General features: G+C 38.8%; 1 protein-coding gene across 3 annotated transcripts; it reads left to right on the plus strand.

Moving 5' to 3' along the window:
* The first annotated feature begins 853 nt into the window (after positions 1 to 853).
* Positions 854 to 27,470, plus strand: WDR41 (WD repeat domain 41). 3 transcript variants are annotated; one of them, XR_014230739.1, is made up of 13 exons: positions 854 to 977; positions 4,861 to 4,976; positions 9,174 to 9,222; positions 11,067 to 11,198; positions 11,568 to 11,630; positions 12,141 to 12,252; positions 13,610 to 13,672; positions 14,619 to 14,729; positions 16,069 to 16,253; positions 19,223 to 19,344; positions 20,344 to 20,432; positions 21,599 to 21,876; positions 22,241 to 22,370. XR_014230739.1 is itself a non-coding variant. In XM_082337074.1 (13 exons), exons 1-13 carry the CDS (start codon positions 927 to 929, stop codon positions 24,387 to 24,389), a joined length of 1,380 nt encoding a protein of 459 aa, XP_082193200.1. In that variant the 5' UTR covers positions 854 to 926; the 3' UTR covers positions 24,390 to 27,470. The 3 variants fall into 3 exon arrangements, 2 of the variants coding, with proteins under 2 accessions (XP_082193200.1, XP_082193201.1); XM_082337074.1 differs by lacking the exon at positions 21,599 to 21,876 and adding an exon at positions 24,237 to 27,470 and having other exon boundaries at positions 22,241 to 22,374; XM_082337075.1 differs by lacking the exon at positions 21,599 to 21,876 and adding an exon at positions 24,237 to 27,470 and having other exon boundaries at positions 4,876 to 4,976; positions 22,241 to 22,374.
* The last annotated feature ends 293 nt before the right edge of the window (positions 27,471 to 27,763 follow it).

The following is a 27,763-nucleotide window of genomic DNA, read 5'->3' on the forward strand; positions in this document are numbered from 1 at the left end:
TCTGGGAAATCTCAGGTGTGTCTTATGATACCGTGTGGTGTCGATTACCTGAAAACAACGTGGGTGAAAAGGCAACAGGACAAGTGAAACGTGTAGGTCCACAAGAACAGAGCAGTGCCCCTTGGACAGGCTTACACACGTTAGGCGTGTCTTTGCTACCTGCGTCTGCTCAAGAATGGGGTTTGCGCGGCCTTTTGGGCTGGGTTTTGTGATCTTGCTCCACGTGCAGCTAAAATTCAAAAAGGCTGCCGAGGTCATTGCGTTAAGGGCAGAGGAGGAGCCGGACTGAGAACTACCTGAAGCCATTGTTTAGCCGGATGGTGCAGCCGTATTGTGCGGGCGGTGTGTTTGTACGGTATCTGCTACCCCATCCCGACAAAGACACCGCAGACTTACAGGAGGTTCAGCGGAGGAGAACGAAAACAGTCACAGCCAAAGGAGATCTGTTCTACACAGAAAATGCCGGTGGTCCTCTGCTTCAGGAAACAGGTAAGATGGTCACAATAAAATGGTAATAACTATTCTTTTGTTGTAGCACAAATGCACTCCGGAATTGGAAGGCAGCACGAAAAAAGCCAGTAAACACCTCGTTCCTCCGCCACGCGGGGCCGCCACGCTTGCAGTGACGCTGCGGCCCTCGCCCGCGTGCCGCCCGCCCCCGCCGCGCGCGTCCCGCCACACCGCCGGCCCCGCACAGCGCCCCCCGGCGGCCGCACGCCACCCACTCGGCAATCGATTGCTCAGGCCCCTCTGGGCCCCGCCCGCTGGAGGGCTGCTCTCCGCGAGGAGCTCGATTAGGCAGGCCTTTCCCCCGGCGGGAGCCCCCGCCCGGCCGTCCCGCCGCGCCGCCGGCTGCAGGGGCCGGCGAGGCGCGGTCCCGCTGCCGCAGCGAGCCGCCCGTGGCGGGGACGCGGGTGCTGCTCCCGATGCTGCGGTGGCTGATCGGCGGCGGCCGGGAGCCGCAGGGCCTGGCGGAGGTAAGGCGGCGGCGGGCGTGGCGGAAGGGGGCAGCGCAGCTCACGGCGGGAGGCGGGGCCCGGAGGAGCGTTAGGGCCGTTGGCGGGGGGGGAGGGGAGCGTTGTCCCCTCAGTCAGGAGCCGCCGAGGGGGCGGCCCGTGGGGGCGGCCGCCCTCCGGCAGCACGGCGCCGGCGGAGGGCCGTGGGGAGCGTTAGGCCTGGGGGCGAGCGCTGTGAGGACGGGGGGCGCGGGGCCGTGGCCTCTCCGTCGGGGCGGGCCTGCTGCCCCGCGGGAGCGCGGCTGGGCCCTGGCGTCTGGCTCGCAGCCTGTGGGACTCTCTGGCTGTTGCAGAGGGTGACAAGCTTCGTTAAAGAGAAAGAGGGGAGGGCAAAAAACACACAGGCAGGCAGCAAAAGCCCCAAGCTCAGCTTGCCCAGGAGCTGAAGGACCTGGGAGCCGTCCCGGTCAGGAGCGTCCCGGCTTCCTCCTTTCTGCTCAGCGCGTCCTGGGCAAGTGGGGGTTATGCTGTATAGCTTGCAAGCATAGGGAGTCCTGCCCTCGGGACTCCCCGGTCGGTAATGTAAATTACAGGCAGTAACTTATTAGTTATGTGACCTACTTAGAGTTTGTAGTAGCCTTCTAGCATTTCTTCTCCGTTTCTCATCCATAAAATAACCCAGACCTGTGTAGTGCACTGAGCACTGACAACCTTCCTGTTGTGTTACTTGGCAAAAGAGTTTTACTGGATTTGAGGGAGAGATTACTGGGATTTTCTTGTCCCTAAGACTCTGTTGAACTTCTCAGCCTGGACTTAACAAGACTTAATTAACACTATTACTGGGCTCCCAACACTTAGTGCTTTTGTAACCACCTAGACAAATATGAGGAAGTAATTCTTTTTCAGCTGCTGTACCTGAGCAAGCCATGACAATATCATGGTTGATTTCAAATGCCAGTAGTTACTTTGGTGTAAATTTGTGTCTGTGGCAATTTGGAATGAGGATGTCTGGGAATGTCTCTGACCTTTGTCATCAGTTAAAATGTTGGTTGTATTGCAGTCATATTTAGCAGGTTTGTGCGCAGTTGTTTTTAAAAGGAAGATGGGAAATATGGAACAGCTTTCTAAGATGTGCTAGAAAACTGTGCTTGTGTGTGTGTCCCTCTCCAAAGTTTAAACTCTGGCTATGGTTTAGTTATACTGTGATTTAATAAAGTATGAGTTAAGGTCTGGTCCAATTCTTCCATTCTGCCATTCGTAGCATAGTTAAACCCGATCCACAGGACTTCTGTTCCCATTGCTACCACTGGTTTGCTGAATGATGGTGATCATTTTGCTTCTCTGTGGAAAAAAAAATAACAAATATGGGTAAGGGTTAGTCCCTAAACTATTTTTGTTCTTTTTTCCCCACATAGTGTAATATAGTTTAATCTAAAGATCATCTTCATCACCATTAATTCTCTCTGTACTTTTCTCAACTAGATAAGCAAGCCCATAGCAGCGTGTGGGCTACAGACTTCTGGTGTTCGTTTCATGTGCTATGGCTTCAGCCAGTCATGAAAAGGCCAGATATATTAGAGTGACATTGCACTGGGTGAACAGAGAAGACGTCTGGAAAAGCTGTCCTAAATTCATGAAATGTAAATTTCTCCTTACCCATTTCTTTTTTTACTATGGAATTGAAAATCATTTAGACTTAAGCTCCTGAATCTCTTCAGTTGATGGCCATGGTGTACACCTTGAGCAGGGTGGCTTTGGTAATGGTAGCAGTCTAACCACAGTAGCGTCATGGTCCATATAAGCCAAGATATCGTGCTCCATGATACATAAATAAGTATGTCTGTGTGCTCTTGTATCCATATTTTTGGTGAATTGCTTTTGAAAATCCCACTTTTAAATGCGTCAGACCACGGGGGTTATAGGAAGTTCTGAAGCTGAGATGAATGTTGTGGGTTTTTTTACTGATTATCGTAGTGATGCTTACAGGTCCTGCATAAAAACATGCAAGTTGGGAATGGATTCCATTAGCGTCAGCATCTAGTGTTCTCTTTTAAAAACTTGATGTTGCTACAGGAGAGTTCAATTAATAGTTTATATCAAAAATAGATTTCTCAGAGAAAGAATGCACATGCAACCCAACACTTCAGTAAACATTAATGAAGATCTAAAGAGAGCATAGCTTGTATGACAGTACTGGGGGAAAAACGGTTGTTTTGTTGTTATCTATAGTACTTCATCAGCACTGTACCTTTCAATATTCACAGTCATTCTTAGAATTAAGAAAAAATAAGATTAGACACATTGGTCAAAAGAAGTAGCACTTTCTTGTACTGAATAAGAAGCAACGACAGAATGTAGAATTGGGATGTTAATGTTACAAGTTCTGATTTTTTCCAAGTGGTGTTACAATTGTTTTGTGAATGTATGTTTCTGTTAGTAAATGAAAATGGAAGTCTTCTGACAGTATCGCTAATGTCATCCAGTGATGCTGAGATTTGCTTAGGATTTTTAGAACTCTCAATTTTTTTTTAAGGAATGTTTTGATCAGCTTTTGACAGCTGAGCTCCAAGTTCCCGTATTTGTCCAACTTTTCTTTATAACCATGCATACTCTACTTGCATTATTTTAAGTGGAAACTGCTATTCTCACATAATTGCATAAAATGAGGAACAGTTGCTTCATGAAATGCATCAGATAGCACAAAACCAAGATAAAATCACAAGAACAACCATTTTGACAACCTCTTCATTTTAAAAATAAACACAGATTTCTTTCCGTGTTTATTAACTTCATCATTCTTAACTTCTGACGAACAGTATCATAGTACCAATACAGAAGTAATAAAAAATAATTTATTATTCCTGCAAGAAAATGTTTAAGGTTCTGAGGACAATATGTTTGTCTTTCACATAGGATTATTGGTCATGTACGCTGCAATTTGTACAGTGTTCAGTAATTACTGTTTTACTGTCTAAGTTCTGCTGAAGTCCTCAAAGAGACAGTCCTGGAAGTAAGATGATGTTGACTGTCGTGTAAAATAAATCTAGGAGGAGGAGAGTGCTGTCACTGAGTTACTACTGAGCCATTTAGATTTTTTTTTTTTTTTTTTCAAATAATGTCTAATAGCGAGTTGTTACATAATGTGGAAGACCTTAAATACAAAAAAGTTGTCTTCTATTGAAACAAACTGATGATTGAGGTTAGCAGAACTATTGTGCCTTAAAACTGCAGTCCTATGCAATGTTTTATTGACCCTGCCTGGTGATTAGCTTGCTCTGAGTGATTGATTGTTCTTTTAATTAATAGTCTAGTTGGGGGTAATTGTAGATGCTGTTCTATAAAATGACTAATCATTCTCTATCTTTTTTTTAAGCAGTTTGCATTGGTATTTTGTGAATAGACTCCCAGCGGATTATTTATATATTATGTAACAGAACAGCATTTATTCTTGTTTACTTTAAATATGTCATCTTTATATAGGATTTTAAAATTGAACGGTAGATGAAAGATATGAGAGGTTCACAGAGCTTTCGGAAGAGGTGTAATTTAATGAAAAAGTGAGTGTATGGTGAATTGAGTTGTGAAGCTGGCTCCACATGACAGGTCATGACTAAACTGGGTTTTCATCTTGCTGTATCAGTGATTAAAGCAGTACAAAATGTTTTTGTTAAACAGAAGATGCTATATTATAATTTAAAATACATGCTATAGAAAGATATTATTTACTTGAAATGATCTTTTGTAATGATTTTCATTAAGGCAGAATGATATTTCAGGAATTTAACTTCAAATATAACTACATTCACACATGAGTCTATATGTAGATTGTTAGACATTACAAAGACCTAATGAAAATAGTTGTGTCAGTACAAAATAAATTTCATTCCTTTTTTATGAATTTTAGAAATCATCTGTACAGACCATTGGTGAAGAACAAATACAGAATCCTTACACGGAGCTCCTTGTGTTGAAAGGTCATCAAGATATAGTACGATTTCTAGTGCAAATAGATGATTGCAGGTATGAAATTGCATTTCAAATTGTTTCACAGCATCCTTGGCAATACTTCAGGGAATATTTATGAAAATGTAGTAATATTTTTAATCCTCTCTTTTTATTTTTGGTGGGGGAGGGCAGGAAAAGCCTGGAGTTAAAAAAGGCAAGGGATGAGCCCTCCCTTTTCTTGGTGCGTTGCTATGTCTTTTGGCTTCTCTTGTACGTTATACTTTCATGAGAAAATAATGGTGATGGAGTTATGTTTCTTGGCGCAAATTCATTTGTTTAAAAGAAGTGCCTTTAGCTACTTCAGCCCTTCTTTTTCAGACAGTTCCTGTGTTGAACTTTCCCTTCTGTACACGCATACACACACTTTCTCCCAGGACAATATACAGTAGTGTCTGCTTCTGTTCTTAGTGGATGCAGGTGTGTTACGTTTTTGAATTGAGGACAGCTGTTATTTCACCTTTTGGTTCTACAAAAGAATGTAATAGACTCCTATAGATACACTGTAGCAATTGAACGTGACATTCTCAGCAATACTGAATGTTGCTGTTCCTTTCTTTCAAATCTTTTGTTACACTTTCTTCTGAAACTCTAGTGCTTAATTCACTTGAGCTTCAGTTAATGCAACTTTTTTCTGAACTTCTCAAATTTTGATGTTTTTGCCACTTCATTCAGAATGACTACTTAGTAAAATTCAACATATGCCCAATCTCTGCATTACATATCTCCTCCAATTTGATCTTGTTCAACTTGTTGTGCTTCTTCTTTGAAACCTTACAGTTCCTTTGTTTCTCTCTTCCAGTTTTTAGCTTTGTGCACTTTTTTTGTATATTCCCTGACAATCTTTATCTATTCTGTTCTTAGTTCTTTGTAGCTAGGTCCCACTTTATTGTGAATTCTGAGGACGGAGTTATCTAAAAACTGGAAAACTGGTTATGAAGCAGAGATGAAGTCACTACATTTACCAGTGTCACTTTGGAATGTGACTGAGAGAATGAATTATGATAGTTTTACGTTATGACCTGGCTTCTATCCTAACTTTGTCTAAATTAGCCTTGCATGTTCTCTAATTTGACTTAACCCCGTAAGAGAGGAAATATTTATCTGCCGTAAAAATAAGGTTGTGAAGCCTTTAGTCAATAATAAGTGTAGTGACTTGGCTGATGTGGAGAATTAAATAGAAAACCTTTAGAACTAAGAACGTAAGTAATATGCAAGAGTCTCTTTGTTAAGGAGCTGTAGTAATTTATATCTTTTATGGATTAGGCACAGAAGGGGATTTCTATTATATTCATCAATACACTACACAAAGTTAACATTGGTAAGAGTATGGTTTATATCCTTGCAGCGTAGAGCAGGTGTTTTGTGAAGGAAGGCTCTCTCCTTCCCCATGCACATTGATTGGGCAAGTGGTCTCTTCCAAATTTGGAATGCCCACAGAATCATATTTGCTAATAATTTTGTAAATATATATATATATATGTGTATATATATATATATAAATTTCATGGGAGACTCCATGGAGAATTTTTAGCTTGTCAGTTTTCATTTTTAATGTCATAAATATATATCTATATCTATATATATCTCTATCAGAAAAGTTACATGCATTACCATAAAATTTATTTTTCTACATCATAGTAATCCACCAGAAGATTCATATAAAAATAAAAGAATCTTGTGGGGGTTTTTTTCAGTCCTTTTTTTTTTTCCCCAGACCAGGTATTAAAATAACCTTTCGTCAAAGTACATTTTTCCCAAAACACATACTCAATAAATGTAATTGGTCTTTATAGAAATACCAGAGTATTGTTAGATTGCACACACTGTCTAATGCAAAGAAACCTTTTACCATTTTGGGTTTCATTGTATGGTACCAGGTAAATCACTGAAGCTAAACTAATGATAATCAGTGTAAAACTAAAGCCTGGATGGCCACATTGAAGATAGGTTATACAATAACATATGGATAATGAGTAAGTTACATAGCTGGTTAATATTCTGTGAGTTTGAGGAGTTTAATAGAGTAGCTTCACTGGACAGTAATTCTAAGGTTTTATTTATCAAGAATATGGTAGTTTCTGGATTGTTAAACAGCTGATAATATTTTTCACTTGATTCTTTTCAGTAAAATTAGTATTGTTACTCAGCTTCTGAAATGTTTTTATTTAGTTTCTGCAGCTATTCCATTGTGTGCTTTTTGTCAACTATTGTAAGCCAAGTTTCACGCTTCAGGTCTTTAGATAATATCATCTTATTGAGAATTTTGCAGAAGGATTTTCTTGTTTTCTCAGTGGCTCAGCTAAAACCAGTCAGTGGAAAATTTTCTCAGATTGGTTTTTGAAGATACTAAATAAATCCTGTATAAATGTAACAGAAAGCTGCTTTTTTTTTTTGTCTTTTCTCTTGTACTTTTTGAACATGAAGTCAGGGTCATATTGATTGGAAGATCACTAAAGAAGGCTAAGCCTCAGCAAGAGTCTTCCAAAAAATGGACTGAGATAAAATTGCATTGACACATTAAACTAAACAGAGTTCATAACACATTTTAAGAATAGGGTTTTTTGTTGCTCATTTGACCATTCCTTGCTCCTTCAGGAAACAGACGAGGTTATAGATGATGGTGATCATGACTGGAAAGGAATCAGGTGACCCATGAATCTCCACCTTGGTGAAGAGAAAGTAGCTGTAGGGTAACTGACTCTACAATATACCTTTATATTTAAACGGAAATCCTGGTTAGAAGATGAGGAAAATACACAAAACAGCACTCTACTGAACTCTTGTGTTGATGAATTACACTCATGCCTTCTTTCAAACACCAGTTTTCTTCCCAGAATTTTGTTCAAGTGGCACCCAGCTCCAATATTACTCAGGAGAGGAATTGGAATTTAAAGGCTTATCGCTGAATTGTGAGAGCCTTACTCTTTTAAGTTCTTGATGTTGTGACAAAACAAGGTATAATAGAGCTAAAAGGCAACTAAAGATAAGAAATTACCAGAGGTGTGCATGGAAGATTGTTTTTTGCTCTAATCTTTTTAAAGAAGGGGCTTGATTGGATATAAGATAATGAAAGATACAAAGAAAGTACAGCTTACACTTTTTTCTTTCTTTTCTTTTTTTTTTTTTTTTTTTTTTTACTATGATAGAATAAAACAGGAGGATATGTGGAAGAAAGAAGGGGGGAAAAACCCTATGGCTTTATGCGTGAAAACTTATTCTGTTAGCAAGTTTCACAAACATTGTAATTGCAGAGTCTAAAAGAAAGGACATGCGTATAGCTAATGAAAACATTCACGGCTAGCAACAGAAAAAAAATTCAGAAGTGATGTAACCTCTCTTCTTCATGACTTTCTTGCACATAGTACAAATCTTAGTTAATTCTCTAAATATTAACTGTTTAACCCTTGGGGAAGACTTAAAACAAAAGGAAAAAATTAGAAGGTAGCTGTATTTGCAAGTAACAACTGATTTAAATTTTCTGTGGAAGGTCTTGCTTCTGTTCTAAGCTTTCTGAATTCATAGTATGCTTTTACAGGGATAGCTGGCATGTGTGCTCCAGCTACCGTGTAGCTGTGGTGGTGATAAGGTGCAAATGTAGGCAGATGGTTAGATATTCATTCTAGCCTAGGAAAAAAGATTTAATTTAGATCAGGCTTTGTTAATGCGAGATTAACACGCTAATATGAACCTGTTTTTTCCTCATATGGTTTGCCTTCAAGCTGGATTTTTAGCAGAAGTCAAATTTAGCACCTGAAATGCACTCCCTTTAGGAGTTCTTTTCAGCCATAGTTTAAAGTGTCATGATAAATACTGTGCTCCTCTACTCCCGGGCTGAACTCAGATAAGTGGTTTGTAACTTGTTAGATGTTGGCTCTGACTAATGGTATTTGGTTTTAGAGTTCACTGTTATTTGGTGTGCAAGATCTCCTATTTTTAAACAAGAGAATTGGTTGTGTAATGTGGGATTCTATTTATAACAATATGTATTGGAATTCTTTAGCCTTGTTCTTATATTAAGTGTATGTTTATAAACACCTATTTAAATGTACTGACTTCAGTTTATAAACTGTAATTGCTATTTACAAGTACGTGTTTATTCTTTAAAGCCAGAGTCTGATATGTCTTGTAAATATTTTTCCTACATAACTGTTTACTACTTTTCCATTACATTATGCTCTATTGATGTTTTCACAGCGGGTTTTTTCATTTCAGGTTTGCATCTGCAGGAGATGATGGAATCATATTTCTGTGGAATGCTCAGGTTAGCTCTTTTTTTTTTTTTTTTTTTTGGGGGGGGGTAGCTTGTGTGCCCTGGAGAGGAGTTAGACTAAATGGAGAGCCAATAGAAAACTATTGGAAAGACACTGAAGTCAACGGAAGTTAAATGTTTCACGCAGTGCAGAAACAAGGCCTTCATTGCTTGCTATCATAAAAATCTTTTTAAAACTTTTGAAAACCTGACTAAGACATTAGATTTATGGAACACCTCTGCTATGAGGAAAGGCTGAAAGAGCTGGCGTTGTTCAGCCTGGAGAAGAGAAGGCTGCAGGGAGACCTTATTGCGGCCTTTCAGTACTTAAAGGGGGCTTCTAAGAAAGACAGGGACAGACTTTTTAGCAGGGTCTGTAGTGATAGGACAAGGGGTGATGGTTTTAAACTAAAAGAGGGTAGATTCAGACTGATACAAGGAAGAAATTTTTTACAATGAGGGTGGTGAAACACTGGAATGGGTTGCCCAAAGAGGTGGTAGATGCTCCATCCCCGGAAACATTCAAGGCCAGGCTGGATGGGGCTCTGAGCAACCTGATCTGGTTGTAGATCCCTGCCCATTGCAGGGGGGTTGGACTAGATGACCTTTAACGGTCCCTTCCATCCCAAAGCATTCTGTGATTCTATGATCGTGGAAATAGTGCTCTGTAAGTGTGGTACCCACTGTTCTGCTCTTCAGCTCTGTGTCTCCGTATCATTGACAGAATTATAGAGAAAGGATGAGCATTAGACCTGTGCTAAGGAGGACTAGTATACAAGTTAGATTGTTTGATAGGAAGTCTAAAAGGGAGACATGCTGTGCTGTCTAAACTGTAAGTATCAAACATTCAAATTAAGGAAAAAAGAAATCTCAGACCGTAAACTTCTTTTAGAAACCTGAAAAATTTATCTGACATTTGTGATGGTGTAATTTTAAAATACGGAAGGAGGAACTTCAAACTTTCCTTCTCTTTTGAGCAGTTTCAGTCAGTGCTTCGCTGTTGGTGAAGGCCTTTTATAATTCTATAATTTGGAAAAGGAAATTGGTTTTGAATATTCAAAACCATGTATGTGAACATATATACGCGGTGTTCTGAGCAGTTTGTGAATGTAAAACTCATTTAGATATCCAGCTTAGGAACTGAGTTCAATTTTCTACTTCTGTAGGATTTTTATTATGGTTTTGTTAAATCAAATCTCTAGTAGTTTTAATTCAAAAAGTTAACCCACAACTGTAAAGAATTTTGCAGTTATAACTACCCTGTATTTTAATTGCGTGTTTAAAATGCCAGTGTGCTTCTGCGTGTTTGTTTGCCATCTAACTAAACAGAGCAGAAGTAGCTGCAGTTATCTAAACCACTAGCTTGAAGCTATAGATAATGTACATACTAAATAAAGCTGTCAGGAAATTGGCAGTACTGTGTTTGCCATAAATATAGGTCAAGTTTTTCTAATCATTAAAATAAAAAAAATTACTTTTTCAAGAACGTGTTCATCAACAAATCTGAATTACTGTAGTATCCATTCAAAAGGGTGAATGGCCAATATTTGCATTAAAATGAAATGAGTTTAATACAGAACTTGGTTCTTAAGGGCTTTTAGAGGTTTTTTACGCTTAGAGTAATTTTTTATTATGTGCTACTCCTTTACACTTACACTTAATATGTTATTTAATGCTGAGTAAGATCTTGAACAGTATTGAAGGTAGGAAGAAGTAAACTCATAAATTACTTTAGAAAGGGAGATTTTAGACTCTTAGAAATTCTTGCTTTCAAAAATCATTTGGTACCTATGTCATATGCTACAGTAGGCATTTTCCGAATTTTACTCTTAGTTTTCCATGTTTTTATTTTTCAGACCGGAGAAAAACTGTTTGAACTTCATGGACACACACAGAAAATTACAGCTATAGCACCATTTTCTTCATCAGATGCTTCTGAAGAAAAAAACCATTTGATTTTAACAGCATCTGCTGATAGAACAGTTATTGTATCCTCAGATCTGGAGAGGGTTCAAATTTCTATGGGTTCTTTGTTGTTTTTTACTTTTAAAGGTGGCATTGAGACAGGCTGCAGTTTGTTTAAATTTATTGGCTGATAATATTCAGCAGGTATAATTGGATTACACTAGGATTTTACTAGTTATTGCTCACAAGTAGATGCAATCCTTGCTACAATAAAGAATCCATAACAGACCTTTATTAATACGTCATTTTGGCCAAATAACTGAAAAGCCTATCAGGGTTTAGAAGACTGAGTCTCTGCATACCTATTTCCCAATCTGTCATCTAGTTAGAAACACAGCAGTTATATTTATAACATATTAAAACCTTTCAGTTTCCTTAATGAATAAAGTCAGGTTTGGGACTGCACTAGTGGCAGACAGGTTCAGACAGTGTCATGTTTCCATTCTACTGTAAAGGTAAGCTGAGGAAACCCTAGGTATGTCCGCTGTTTTGTTGTATACAAGAATCTATTATGCATGGCTCCTGGGCCATATGGGCAGGTGTGTTAAAATGAACAGCAGTGTTTGGTTTAAGAACAGGTACCTAATGAGTGGCTGAGAAGTGGGCACAATTCTTAATTTGTTTTTGGAACTCTTAATACCTCAATTTTCTTTTTGAAAGGATGTAGAACAGAGGTCATTTTATAGCTTGGTTTTGTTACTGTGTTGGAAAAGGCAACCTACAGTCAAACTAGATCTTGAATGTTAATGGTAGAAAAAAATCACTGAAAAAGCAGTTTTTGCATTGTTGGTGGAAAAATATAATATATTGTACATAATTAAATCTGTACTTCTCAGGAAAGTGACAGCTTAATACTGTATTTCATAGTACTTACAGCTTTATCTATCTAAAACTCATGATCGTTTTACTGAGAAATTCCCTGCAGAACTTTTGCAGGGGACATATATCTGATTTTTGTTCTGCAGTGTTTGACAGTTCTTCAAAGACTGGATGTATGGTTGTCTGGAGGGAGTGATCTATGTGTTTGGAACCAAAAATTAGATCTCTTGTGTAAGACCAGTCATCTTACTGATGCAGGTAAAAATGTAAATGACTCATTATAGCTGTTAAAGTGCAAATAAAATGGATCTGTATAATGATGCAAAACCAACTTGGCAAATTCTCTTTAATTCTAATGATAACATTATGTATTAGAGCCATTCTCTATTTTTTTAAATGTCAGACTCAATTGTTTCTGAATTAAGACTGCTTTTAATCTCCTGTGCTGTGTGAATTTTAGAATATGTCAAATTGCAGTAACTGTACATTAGCTTGGACTTAAAGGGCTAGACCTTGGATGCTGATTTATACATGTTTGCTGTAATGTGGACCAGATCCTTTGGCTAACTTTCTCTGTGAATGAGTGGGAGTTTTATTATCCCTAAGTAAAGCTTTGTAGTAGTAGAGCAGTCAAGATTTCTTTTTGTTATTAAAGATCAGTACTTTTGTTGTAGAAAATGCAGGTTTTAATAGAAATACAGTACATGTAATCAGATCTCAATGTCAATCTATTAATATCTGTCCATGTGAAGAAAATTGTTTTATATTATTGCCATACTTGGCAAAGATACCTAAGAAGCTGTGAATCAAATTCAAAATTGGACCAATAGTTTCCTTATTTTTGTCATAGAATGGAGTAGTGGTAGGCAAAACCTTCTGAATCTCTGAGGATATTAATACTCCTTTTGGTTCAATATGAAATATCATGCCAGTTGGAAGTGCTGCTGTAGTGCTTAGCATGAGGTGCTATCAAAACTTTTGTACAAGGGATCAATGAGATGTGCAGCATGGGCCCTCTCTTCTCTCCTAATCTCTTGCTACCTTTGTGGGGAAAGAGACAGATTGCTTATTCCTTGGGGAGTTTTCCTTTAATGGTGTGGCAGCACACACTGCGGGAATTCTGTGCAGGATGAAGACAGAGTAACAGCAAGCTGGACATTTTATCTTGTGCCCTATTCTTCTTCAGCTGTCTCTGCACAATGTTTTAGTATCCTGCAGACTGTGGTAGTATCAGTATCTAATGGCTTTGGTACTGCATATGTTTAGAATCTCAATAATTACCACAGCATCCTTAATATTGTCCAGCATTAGGACATAAACATCTTAACTGTATTTAAAATAAAAAGATTATTCTCAGCTTCACCTCAAGTTTGATGTTCAGAATTCTGCTGAATTCGGGATCAAAACTCCCGACTCTACCTCCACCTGAGGTAATCTGTTTACTTCCAATGCTGTTTACCTTTCACTTCAGGCAATATGCTTTTATTTTGATAATAACTTATAAGTGGAAGGAAGATTACGAAGAACTTTATTAATAAAGGAATTAACAGTTTGCTGTGTTGTCTTGTGGCCAATGAATATCCTTTTCTCCCTTATCTCCTGTATTTTTTCAAAGGTATCAGTGCTTTGGTTGAATTGCCTAAAAATTGTGTTGCGGCAGCTGTCGGCAAAGAGCTAAGTGAGTATGTTGCATTTCTGTTAAATGTTCATATTCCTCTGTAACAGCTGCTTATCAGAGAGGTGCATAGAGAGCACGCTGCTGGAATTATACAGGAAAAGTAAATGGTATTAGGGTGTGATTAGCAACCTTCTTCCTTTTTCCCTTATTTGACAAAGAGGCAGACAATAGTAATCTCATTCAGGAATTTTGTTGAGATCTGTGTGACAAAACTTTTCTATATTCTTTGCTATTGTTATTACTGTTATTGCCACCTGTCCAGATCTGGTTGTGGCAATCCACATTTGTCCACTGAATCTGCAAAACAACAGATTTTGCTTAGTGTGATTAAACACTTAACTGAAAAATAGCAATCTAATATTCTGATCAAAGAATCGGGAGCAAATTAAAAATAGTCGTCTTGTGCTTAGGCATTGGTATACAATGTAAACTTTTATCTGAACTTCCCACAGTTCTTTTCCAGTGCCCTTGAGATATCGTAAGAGAAATGCCGAGATTGTTTAAAATAAAGTCTTAATTCCTGGCAATCTTGATTGCCTTACTAGAGAATATTGCATCCTTTTGAATAATAGTTTTCAGATGAGCCCTTAAGAAAGATGTTTTGCTTTTAGTTTACTTATCCATAAAGATGTCTAATACTTTTCACTTCTTCTTTCTGTGACTTCTGATGTTGACCAGTTCTCTGAATTTCAGAGTTACTAGGCTGAAATGTTTTATCATATAGTTGTTGTAGTAAGAGGTCTTAATCATAACACTGAAATAATTTATTCCCATTTTTTGGGGCGTTATGAGTGGTCATAAGTGGCTTTGCACATATTGTACCATCTCACTTACAATATGTTTTAGTTTGTGTCTTTCTGAAAATTAGGTGTTTTATTTAAGCATAGCTACGTTTTATTCTGAATGATAACGCTTATTTAGACAATTTCTCTCTCTGTCTTTGAAGTCATTTTTAGGTTGACTGCTTCTAACGATGGGTCTGAAGGTTGGAATGTCCTGGAAGTAAAACGTCTTGTTGACCATCAGGATAACATTTTGTCATTAGTCAGTGTCAATGGTAAGAGTCGTTTTATAATGTTACTAGTTTTGGTAGTTACCAGTGGGATATTTCAACTATGGAGTTTCTGTTGGGACCAAACTTTTAACTGGAGAGAAACTTCATAACTAGTAGATGTACATGTGTAGCTGCAAAGGTAGTGAAATGTGAAAATATAATGCCTTTATTTATAGATTAACAGTGAAATGAATCCAGGCAGGTTATGATGTAGAAAAGGCACAAAAGAGGCAATGTCATTGATCGGAATGGAACTCTGCATCTTCTTCCTGTTGGGAAAGTTTAAAATGCTATTTTGTCTTGTTCCTTCTGATTCTTAAAATGGAACATACAATGCCACATCCTTTGTAGTTGTAGTCCCAAGGTAACTGAAAGTTCTAGGTGTGCAGATGCGGGCCTGCATACAGATCCTTTATCTAGAGGCTCTAGAAGATGATGCAGTAACTGCTGCTCATTAGGGCCATACTGAGCTATTACTTAAAATTCCGTCTACTCAAAGGTATTAACCCCTTCTACTTTGTTCTTCCCTGTCTTTTTTTATGGAGCACCCCCAGAGCCCAGAACAAGCTATTCCTGGTGTGATACAGAGTGTATATTTGTCCTTGGGCTTATTTGTGTCAGCCTGGTTGGCACAAAGAGACTGTGGTACAGAGGTAGCAAGAAACTGGAAAGAAGAAAACTCAGATTCTATGGTAGTTGTTTCTAGGGTTTCCTGTTGCCATTATTTTCTCCTTTTTGATTATGAAGGGGAAGCAATATTGGGCTTAAAAAGACAATATGCTACCTGCCTTAAGTATTGTTGAAGCAGTTCCTTTCCATGTGTGACTGACAAATTCATGAGCAGCTACGTCAGTCTTACTGTTAACTCATTCATTTAATTTGTGATCAGTATTTCTGTTTATGGCAAAGACATACTTTGCTGTGTCTGAGGGGTGCTGATAGACCTACTTGTCCAAAGAATGGAAAGGTTTTGTATGTAGGCAACAAATGAACTTCAAATACTTGTACATACTTCTGGTGGTGTTCCTTGCCTTTGCTATACTGTACTATGCACTGTGGCCAGTGAATGTTCTCCTTCCTAGTTTTAATTTTACAAGAGAGAGCTCGTCTCCTTTTGCTCATCTAAGCTATGCTAGGTAATCAAATGAGTATTTACTCAAAGGAAGAGGTTTTTGTCCAGTCAGTTACATACTGCACATTCTACATAGCTTCACTTGAAAATGGGCTCTTTTAACTTTCTAAGGTTGTAACTTTGTCTGAAATGGATTTTTTTATAGATGTGATTTCTGTGTGTGGTGGTGTTGTCCCCCCACCCCATTCCTTCCTCCCCCCCCGCCCCCAGACTTGACTTTTGTGACAGGTTCTCACGTCGGTGAGTTAATAGTTTGGGATGCACTTGACTGGACAAAGAAGGCATCTGAGTGCAACTTCTGGGACTCCTCTGTCCATCCAGATGTACAGCCGGAAATAAAGTTATCCCAAAGCCCAAATGAAACTTCAGTTCAACACTTAACATCTGATGAGGAGGTAAAAATCTTTAAATAGAGTAAACTATTTCAAGTGAGCTAGCATGACCTTACCACAGAAGGACAAGTGTTGTGTGTTTTGTTTTCTTCTTTTAATATGAAAGGCTTCTTTAAAATGAGCACAGCTATTTTTATACAGTCAACAGTTTTTATGTAAAATTTTGGTCACTGAGATAACTGAAGGTTATAATATGTTGATGGTGTGGGAACTAACATAATGCCTATCACAACAGCATTTCTTTTTGACTGACGAAGATTTATTAGTTGTTTACAGTACCACTAGAGAAAAAGAAAGAGGAGGTGTGTGTTTTGGTGGCAATACATCTTTCATATTCCATGGTTCTGGAAATGCAGTTTCCACAATAATGTACCTCTTGGAACGGTTACAGCTGAGGGTACTGTGAAGTGAAAGAATAGGCATGTGTCTGTGCTTAGTAGTAAATAAATATTACTGCTTCTGTTCAGATGAGCTATACTCAATTGTAAAGAGCGCAAATATGTGTCCAAAATCAAGTCTACTGTAATCATGCTTTGGAGATAATCCAAGAGTTCTTGGTCAGAATACTCAGGCAGAACCCAGTTACTGTTCAAGAAACACTAAAAATCCTGGGGTTCTTATTTACTTTTGTGAAATGTTACCAACTGTTAGTGGCAAAAGAAAAGATGTTTCATAGTGGGATTCTGTTTTGGGCCCTGTAGTGCCATTGCTGGGGAATGATTAAGAAAGACATTCCTGGAAATGGATTCAGAGATATTAAGCTATAACAAAATAAAAGCTGTGGAAAAGCCTGAATGTAGAGTGAGGGCCAAGGAGTCATCCAACACATTTGTGTGTTTGTGAAAAGATCATTCCTAAAACACTGGATAGAGAAACACTGGGGAGTGTGGGGGGAAAGAAATGTAGTTGTCTCTAAAGATACAATTTCCAGTGGTTTTGTTGTGGGTGCTTAGTACTAGAAGGAGCAAAAAGCCAGTCCTGTTCAGGAGAAGTTCTATAATTTGGCTTCAAAACATTTTGATTCCCTGCTTGAAAGCTACACAAGATGTGTTTTAAAGGAGGGGAAAAGAATTTTGGGAAGTTCAGAAGTAGTTAAAACATTGAATGTGGAATCTGAGGCTGCTGAGAACTTTCTTCCATTCATGGAACTGAACTAAACAAATTGCTGCAGAATTTTATTTATTGTGAGACTTTTGAATGGTGGGAAGAAAAGGTGGTTCTAGTGTTATATCCTGAAATAGAAGGTGCTTTCAGGGCAGAGCTGGCTATTGTAAAGTTCCTACTTAGAAAGTGGTGAAGAAATGTATTCCTATAATGAATTACTTTGTTACCTGCTATCTAAAAGCAGAACATTGTTTTTCATGCTAAAAAAATAAAATAAAATTGGTGTTTTCTCTGTTAGGAGCTTTGTCAGCAGGCTTGGTAGTTAGGTAGTTGGAGAAGATGCACTTGTCTAGTTTGACACTGAGCTTGTAGGCAAAACATCATTCAGAAACAAATGGGATGGCAAAGGTTCTGCAATACTAGGAAACAGTGCTAAGGAGTGAATCTGCTGTCCTGATATGTGTGTGTGAGTTTTTTAACTTGCCTGTTAAGATAGGTGTACAATTTATGGTTCATCTTCTGTTATTTTCTTGGGGTTTGAGATGACCAGGGTTTTGCTGGGGCTTGTGTAAATAAGAGTGATCTGTGAAGAGCATCTTTTGCAGAGCTATAAGACTATATGAAACACAAGAGCCTGTCTCAAGGTGGAAGATTGTAAGGGAGAAAAGGCTGAAATATAGGAGTGGAAGAGTGATGTGGAAGGCCATTGAATTGAGCCTCACACAAAACTAGGAAAATAATAAAAATGGGCTCAGTGGGGTTTTTTTCTTGATTTAGTAGAGAAATTTGAGCTTATCAGAAATTTGAGCTTAGTTTCAGAGCTATTGGAGCTCCCACCACAGATGTCCATAAGAAAGAAAGAAAAAAAAAAAAAGCCCAAACTAAAACAAAACCCAACAAAAACCTGGATAAAGAGTTTCGAACAGTGTCAAAACACTGCTGAATATATAGGAAATCTTAGTCAAAGACACTGGATTACCAGTTTTACAAAATGTTGACCAGTGTGTAGTGTGAACTGCTTATGAGACATTAGTGTTTGGGCTGCGTAAATGGAAGCAGGCCATTCAGGGAAAAGATCCAGTATACCATCACCTAAACAAGGTGTGTTCAAAAGCCCAAATATGTACTGAATGGAAGCATTTTGCACTCCTCTGTTTGGCACCAAATATTTGTATGTACACACAATTGTACATTTGTCCTCTCTAAAATCATTACAAGTCATGAGAAGGTCCAAGTATAGTGGTCTGTAAACTGTTTGTGGCTTCTTAGGGCCATGATGGTATGAGACGGAATCCCTGCACTTTGCTGAAGAAGAGCATTGAATGCAAAATGGTTCCAGATCTTTGCAGCATTGTGTAATACCTTTCTCTGAGAGAGTTCCTTTTCTGCGCTTAGTACAGCCCAAATGATTGAGCAAGACCTCTTCGTGCAGCTTCAGTTAAATTTAAAAAAAAAAAGTCAAAAGTGCAGACCAGCTTCCTGTATTCTCAGTCTTTCTTTATAAAACAAGAGTTTGTCAAAACATAGAGCATTATTTTCGTGTAAAAACATAAATGGTTAATTGCAGAAATGTGTTGATTTGTTGGTATCCTTTGTTTCCGCTTAGACTGTAAGGTACAGGATTAAAATACAGAAATGAAACAACTGCCTATTGTATAGGAGGATATCTCTCATTTCCTCAAAAAAATCCGTATTTTTTCTATAACTTGCTGATTCCTTATGTTTGGGATAAAGCAGTAGCATAAGGACAGAAACAAGCTAGATAATGCAGGCTAGATGATGTCATAGTACTGCTGGAAATCCATTACACGCAGGGTGATCTTTCAGTATCTGTTTCTGTAAGTTGTTCCATTGAATTTTCTTTCCAGTGTGTGTTTGCTGCTGTTGGGAAAGGCATATACGTATATAATCTTCAAATGAAGCGTGTGATTGCCTGCCAGAGAACTGCTCACGACTCCTCTGTCCTGCACATTGAGAAGCTTCCAAACAGGTACGAGTCATGCTAGACTTTGTTAATGCAGTAAAGAAATGCAGAACTTGGAAGGGTGGCTACAGACAGTCTGCAAGGGTACGTCTAATTTCTAGGGCAGAGACTTGATCTTTAGTTTGATCTGCTTTTATTAGATAGAGCTTGTTGATCTGATTTTTGAAAATGCATCATTGTAATTCTATGTGAAACAACTATAATCCAGTATGCTTGATGCACAGGGTCAGAGTAAAATATCTTGGCTATTTTCAAAATCAGACTTAATAAAGCACTTTTGTCTACGTTGTAAAAATATAGCTTAATGGCATTTTACTTCTATAAAGCAAAGGCCTATGGCATATTCAGGAAATATTTTTCAGTGAATGTTTTGTAACAGTTGAAATGTTTTAACAAAAAAGAATAACTTCCAACCTTTGTTCATTAGTGCTGAATTTCTAGCTGGAACTTACTTTGACAGCCAAGTTGAACAATTGGCTACATATATATAATCTAGTAGTTGTGTCGTTAGATCCCTTTATACTCTTGTTCAATGGAGCAAAAGTCTGTCAGAAGATAAAAATTAGGGCCTTGATCTTGTAAATGCATGTGCTATTCTAAACTGTTCTAAATATGTAACGAAAAGGAGTATCTTTCCTTTTGTTTTTCCATAAGAAAAAAAAAAAAGTTTTTGCTTAATGCAAGTAAGCTTACAGAAGCCAATTAGTGGAACTGTGTTTGCAGAGTCTAGGCTTGTTATTTTTTGTTTTACAGGATGGTATGCTTTTAAAATGGGATTGAAAATGTGTATTTTTTTTTCCACCTGTTTTGCAAGTCCATTATAGTTTGTTCTGCTACAAATGCATCTTGTTTTGTATGGAACATCTGGATGCCCTGCTACATTTGAGAGTTTTAGCAAACTTGTGTAGAACGTGAGGCACTTGTTGTCTGTTTTGTAGAAACATCACAAAGTGACTTGTGCAGGTAAGTATCCATGCTAGTGTTGCTTATCAACTGTTTTTACAGGCAGCTGATCTCCTGTTCAGAAGATGGCAGTGTGCGCATTTGGGAGCTCCGAGAAAAGCAGCAGCTGCCAGCTGAACCGGTTCCAACAGGTTTGCTTATAGTGGGGGGTGAAAAAAGAACATTGAAAAAAGGTAACAGGAAACCCAGTATTCACCATATAGGAATAAAGAGGCTTACAGGCTTTGTAAGAAGAGATAATGTCTTGTGTTCAGTGAACTGATAACGGGTGTGGGAGGGAAACTGAAGAAGACATGGGTGTACAAGCCCTTCAAGGTCTGCTATGGGAAGTTAGAAGGTCCAGCTGAAGCAGTTCTGTGCCATAAAGCTGATTTAGAGTTTACGGTTATATCAGCTGGTTTAACAAAAATTATGATGTCTCCTGACAAACCTTGATCCATTTCTTGTACTGAATAGTGCTGGATCCCCTATCATGCAAGACTAAATAGTTGCAGGACCTTGTGAAGAAAGCTAAAGAGAAGCTTGCAGATGAGCAGCTGGCACAAAAAAAATGTGTTTTCCACATTTCCTCCTTGAACTTGGAATGACGTTGGGACTCACTTTGAGACTGTATCCAGCCTCGCTTATATACTGCCTCTGGGCGTCACAGTCCTCAGGGCTAGTTGCTAGTGTTTTAGGAAGCATTTTTGCCAAATACAGACATTCCCTGTGTAGTGCTTGCTGCTCTTTGACCAGGCCACCAGCTTCCCTGGGCACTGGTAGTCATGGTCTTGGACAGGTGCTCTGGATAATATAATTAGTATTATGGACTGGGAACAGTAATGAGCTGTTACTCTTTCTTGTAGGAATGTTTTTATTTGAGCTGTGACTAATTTTCTTGATGTTTCCTGTTCACCTGTTGGTGGTAATTTTTGCAAATATCTTTTTGCTGCCTGGGTTGATTTAGAAACACTTCTTCAGGAATGTTCTGTCTTGAGTATTGCTGGTGACAGCTGATCTACAGTTCTGCTTCTTATTGTGACAAGCGGTATCTGGGTTCACGTTGGGAATTTATAACTTCTGTGATTGGAGACATTTGAAAGAAACCATATGCAATAATGAGATAGGTGGACTGCTGTTTATTGGCTCTATTTTTATTCTAAGGAATCCCCTGAGTAGTTGTTCATCCCTCCAGTTATCTCCCGTGTACCAGGTCTAGCACACTTCTTGTTTTGTGTGCTAATGGGGCTGAGGGAAGGGTCAGGAAGAAAGTCTGAGCTGTGTTATGTACAGAATCTAACTTCCTTACTTCTGTCAGTATCATTACACAGTTGTTCTGGACGCTGTGGCACAGATATCTTGCTATCTAAATGGAACACGTGGAGTACTATCTTTACGCTTCAGTTTGGCTGATAGTTCTAAATCGGAAGGAGAAAGCCAGTGGGCAGTATAAGAACAGGCAATTCAGCATCAGAAACCTGCTTGTTACCTGTATGCCAGCACTCTAATGCATTAATGCAGGACACACAGCGGAGAGACTGGCACCTCATTTCTTTCCTTTTTGCACAAGTAACAGTTTAGGAGGACAAAACAAAGGTAAATATTACTGTCCTGCATCTACCTTTGCTGTTCAGTTGGTTCATTTAGGCAGTCCTTGGATTTCTTCCTAAATCCCTATATTGTCTCATCCAGGTGAGTAATTCAACATGTTTGCTAAATTATGTCTAGTAAGGACAAAAGACAAAGTAGCTATGTTTCCTTCTCCCCTCAAGATGAATAATCCAGATGTAGAAATGCTGTGCAGTACAATGCTTCTGTCATTTTGCATCATAGAATCATGCAGACTGTCCTGCTTTTAGATTTTAAGTGACTCCTGTAGTTCTCTCTCTAGCTAGAGGAAATAAATTGTATTTGTGATTTTTGCTAAAATAAAAGATTTTATTTTTTTTTTTCCCCCCAGGGTTTTTCAACATGTGGGGATTTGGAAGGGCAAACAAGCAAGCAAACCAAGCTGCTAAGAAGATGCAGGAGAATACACCTATGTATTTCTTGGAGCTGGTTGGCGATTTGATTGGTCATTCATCAGCTGTGCAGGTAGGTCAGCTCCAGTAAGAACAAGAAGTTAATTTCACTTACTAATGTAACTTTGGCAGTGTTTCTTAAACTTCTGTAACTTTCGACTGTCTGGCTCTGGAGGCTGGGAACGCATTGATTGTGTGGTATATTTAGTGCAGTGTGAAAACAGTAATACATACTGACTTAAAGTTCTAATGAGAACTCAAACACTCACTGATGCCTGAGGATTGTGTGTGCAGATATATACATACATGCTACAGATAATCTTGTGGGGTATTGAGTTTCTTTATAGACTGCAAACAACACACCTGGGAACTGCGTGTTTGTTCCAGATTTCATCTTAAGTTCGCAATCTAAACAAGGGCTCATATAAAACAAAACCCATTCAGGAATTTCTTAGCCCTCTGCGCTGTTAGCCTTCAGGAGGTCTTTTAATTTTAGATCAGGTACCATTCTGTGCTTCTGTCTGCCTAATGGAGTATGTTTTTCTTTTAGATGGCATTTTCTCTCCACACCTTTTTGTGTGTGACAAACCTATTGGAGTAACAAATTGCTTTCTTACAGTGGACTTTTATACACATTCTTGGCAGGAGCAGGAGGAAGAGCAGGTGGAGAGAAGTGGTGTGGTTCTGGAGTAGTTTTGCTCACAAGTATTAATAAGACTGACTGGATTTCAGAACTGCTACTGCCAAAAGCTGAAAGCTTTTCACTAATAGCTAAGGTGAACCTTTCTGCTACAGGGATTTCTGCAAGGCTTTCTGCCCCTCTCTACCATCTTTCTTTCTGAAGAACTGTTGAAAGACGCCCTATTATCAGTATAGAAAGTTGCTATCTAAGAAAGAGAACATAGTGTGTAACTCAGCAAGAGACACAGCAAAGAAGGTGAGAGGCACATGTTGGGTCTTTGCTGGGATGCTGCAGAGCCAAGGAGCAACTGAGATGATGGTGGATGTGATTTCCTGCAATGTTCTACATATGGAAAATTCCATTTTTAAACTGGGCAGACTGGGGAAGTTGAGGCTGGAAATGTTGAGTAGTGATGAAATGTGATGGTCAAAGATAGGGCTTGGCCAGAGTATTTCTGCTGGAACCGCATAGCTAGTAAGTGGCTGTTCCCACAGCAGGTAGGCTGTAGCACAGTCCTTGGCCTGAATGCTTCCCCTAGGCAGATCCCTTCAACAAGCTGAAGAGTCAGGACACTGCAAGCATGCCGTAGTGGCATCACATGACCTGGTTCCATTGGCTATTGTGCTGAACTGCAATTAGTGGCTGATTTTAGGCAGCCTTGTGGAGGTCTCTGAAGTCAGGGATGACTTGTCAGCTCCATTGCTCTTGCAAAATCTCTCCACTGCTGCTGCACTTTTCTCCTGTGTCACAGTTCTTGCTGGTTTGGCTTCCTCTGCGTGACCAGGCACATGCTGATGTCTGTCACAGTTGTTCACTCTTTGATCCTTCCAGTCCTGGTGATGATAGCCTGTGGTGTTGTGTGGGAAGGGGACAGTGTACCCAAGTGAACAGAACAGTGGCTTCTATTCCTAAGAAACCAGGAGATCAGAGTTCGTGCAAGTCACTCACTCTTCTACTGCTGACTTGGTACAAGTTTCTTCAGTACTCTGTACCTTAGCTTCTCTATCTGTAAGGCTTTACTGCTTTTTCTAGACTGAGATCTTTCAGCGTGAAGTGCTGTTTAAGAGTTGTTTTCATGTAGGGATTTTATGACATCTCAAACATATAGAAAGTATACATTGTAATTTTGCATACTCATGTTCAAGCAGAACCATTTCAGACAGGTATTTTTGTAGTCTAGCTGTACACTGAACATTTAAGCAAGTTGACAATCTTGTGTGAGCATCATGGTAATAGTAATTGTTTCACTGCAGATGTTCCTGTACTTTGGTGAACTGGGACTGGCTACATGCTCTGCTGACCACCTCATTATTTTGTGGAAGGATGGTGAACGAGAATCTAGACTCCGCAGTTTAACACTATTTCAAAAATTGGCACAAAATGGTGATTTGCAGCTCAAATTTTAAATTGCTCAAATACAGGCTACATATGTATAAACTGGATGCGTGTTAAATGTGAGTGTAAAGGAAAGTCTGAGCTACTGTGAATGTGACTACCAGTAAGGTTTACACTTAATGTCATGTATTATATTGGGGTTATTATTAGTTGCTACTACTCTTCTCAAAGGAGAATTTTGCATGTTGAAACTTACTTGGCTTACTCTGTCAGCAGAAGTGGTGTTTTCTCGAAAGCCTGAAGATAATGATGATTCATTAAATAGTTTCTAACATTATTCCTAATGTTTAAAAATATCATGGGTGGATGTCAAAATTAAGGTTTGTGAAAATCCTTAGATGCATTATAACTAAAGCAGTTGGGGGCATTCCACGGTGTTATGTGCAGAAAGGAGGCACAGAAAATAATCTGAGGCTTCCTGCTTTATGTAACTTATTTCTTGAAGCTAAACTTTAGTCACTGATGGCTCAGATTTATGTATCTACAAAAACCCCCAAAAGAAACAGTTCTCAAATAGAATTTTGGCATTTAAAGTTACTATCCTGCACCAAGGGTAAGAGCAAGAAAGAAAAGTAGGCAACACTGGTTCGTCAGGTTTTAATTTTTGGCAAAGCAAGGTATAGAGATACTTCTTGCTTGCAGCAGCTGCAGTTTTACTGTGGGTTAACCTACACTACTGGAGTTTATACAGCAGCATTACCATGTCTAGCATGAAGTGTGATTGGTTTAGCTTAGTCTTTCCATAGTGCATTCATCAAATTAATTTGTATCTAATAAAAAACTCTGGCCTTACCATGGATTTTCAGGATGTAAAGTACTTTCTTAAGCAGTAGCGATTGATGTGTTCAATACTAGCAAAACACCTCTGCCAGATGAATACTAAATTCTCAGCTGAAGTTTGACTGGAGAGAAATCTGCACCAAGTTTTTGAGGATAAATAGTGGTTTAGAGTTTAAAAATAAAAACCCTCTGAGTACACAATGCCTTTTTCAAGTCTTGGATAGCAGCAGTGATCTGCAAGCTAAACAGGAGTAGGAAAAAACCCTAAGCTAAAACAAAAACCCCAAACCAAAGCAACAAAAACCCAAAAGCAAAAAACAACACAAAAAAGAGCAGCGAAGATAATGATACAAAGAAAATGTGAGGGAGGATGAGATGATGAGTGGTAAGTTACCATTTGAACAGAGAAGAGCTAGGGAAGGGGGGACTTTGGGAACTTAGTGGTTGTAAAACCATGTAGAAGAGGGTGCCACTGTCCTCAGATCTACTCAGAAGATCCAACACTTAAACAGTTCAGGAGTAAGTCTCATGGAGCTTTTCAGTGCCATGTCCTCCCTTTGATTCAAATGAGAACTGTTTTCACTACAGGAGGTTACAGGGCTGTAATTCCAGGCTTAAGATCCAGCGGCTGCAGTAAGTGCAATTGAAACACAGGGCTAAGCAGATCCTGACAAGAGCAGAAGCAAAAGGAGGAAGCTCCAGCTTCCTAGAAGTAACTAAGGAGCCCTTTACACTTGCTTCCCGCAGCCCCTGTGGGCACTTGCCTTCCCCCTACCACCCAGAGGCCAGACTTTGCCTCTTGAGTCTTGACCATAATCTTCCCTGGAAGGCAGGGCAGAGGGACAGTAACATTTTGAGCTGTATTTTTTCCCCACTATAGTCAACTTGTACAACTGATCTTATTTGAGTGTAGAGCTCAAAATGATGTATTTGATAAACATAAAACAGATGGAGAAATTGTTAAATTACCCTCTCAATTCAGGAAGTTTAAGTCAGTGTTAAAACTTGAGCTGCATGTTCTTTGCTCAGGGTGGCTATTCTATAGACCAGAATAGGAAAGGCATTTGGATTACAGCTGATGATAACATGCCTTTGTGTATATGGTATTAAACTTCAGGGAGGAAGGCATGTCCTTTCTGCGTGTCAGTCTGCAGTGTTTCAGCTTGTCTTCACTAGCAAGTATTGCATTTTTGGCTACCCCAGTACAAGCTGGGGAGATCAGTTTCTCTTTGACTCTTTCTTCCTTCTTTCACTTGAGAAGTAACTGTTTAGTTGTGTATAAAGTGTGTGTTTAGACATTGTTACTAAAACTTTACAGTGAAAGCTTATAAAACTTAGGGTTTTTTTTGGAGAGGCTACTGTTATCATCAGTTATAACTAGAGAGAAGAAACATCATCTCTTTATTATTTCTTCCTATACCATGAGAACAACTATTTCATTTTTATGTGACTGCTTTTATGTGAATACCTGGTAGAGAAACAGACCTATTTAACTGAACAATTCTAGTCCCAAAACTCACTGTGCATTTTACAGGGATGTAATCCAGCCTTAAATAGTCCTACATGCATGTATAAATATTTACATCTGTCAAAAGTGCCGTTGTTCTCAGATACACTCCATTGGTAATAGATCTCCCAAGGGTCTCTTCCTTTAAAGATGGTTGAGTAGAAAGTATTAGAGTTCTTTGTTTTACAAATGCACTTTATAACAGTGAACACAGTAAGGCTATACCAGCCCTCTCCTGTTAAGTAAGAGTTTGTCACTTGCTGTTGGGAAGTGCAGTGAGCGGAATTGGGGTGACTAGATTAGAAATTTTACTTCCACCTTGTGTCCTTTTAAATTTCTTTTTCTACCTCGCAGTAATGCAGAATTCCATATGTTCACATCATGAAAGTAAATATCTTTATCTGACCTACCCTTAATGCTTGTACAACTCTGAGGTGGTTGTTTTACATATCTGTGCGCTGACAATAGCATGAAACAAGCAGCTGTTAGTCAACTGGACAGGTTAGAGTCTAGGAGATCTGACACAGCTGGCAAATGATGATAAATCTATGCTGATTTCTTTTGCTCTTAAAGAGGATATATCTTCACACAAGTTACTTTTTTGCTTAGTCTCTGACGGTGGGAAGGAACACAGGATCTTGCAACAAATACACTGATTCCACATTAACGCCTTAACTTGTGAACCAGAACTGAGGCTGAACTTTATTTCTTAGGTTCCTTCCACCATTCACATTTTATTCCTTGTGACAGAAGTATGACAAAAATAATTAACTGAAATGTTTTACATGGATGTGGTCTTACAGTGTTGCAGTATTTAACAAAATAAATTAAGATGACAAACCTTTGAATCTTGTGAAATTCTTTTCCCTAATGCAAGCTCCAGTGAGCATTCAGTCATCAGAATAGTTAAGGTACAATCGCCAAAAGCACTAGTTCTAAGTAAAGGAATGGTAAAAGCAAACAGTTTACACTATGAAAAACAGAGGTTCAACTTATCTGAATAAAAATCCATTGAAAAATGTTGCAATAGATAATAAGAAAGAATGAATAAACATACTTCACCAGAAACACCATTTGTCAAATATACACAATGCAGCA

This window comes from Platalea leucorodia, assembly GCF_965183815.1.
Source record: "Platalea leucorodia genome assembly, chromosome: Z".
Lineage (NCBI taxonomy): Eukaryota > Metazoa > Chordata > Aves > Pelecaniformes > Threskiornithidae > Platalea > Platalea leucorodia.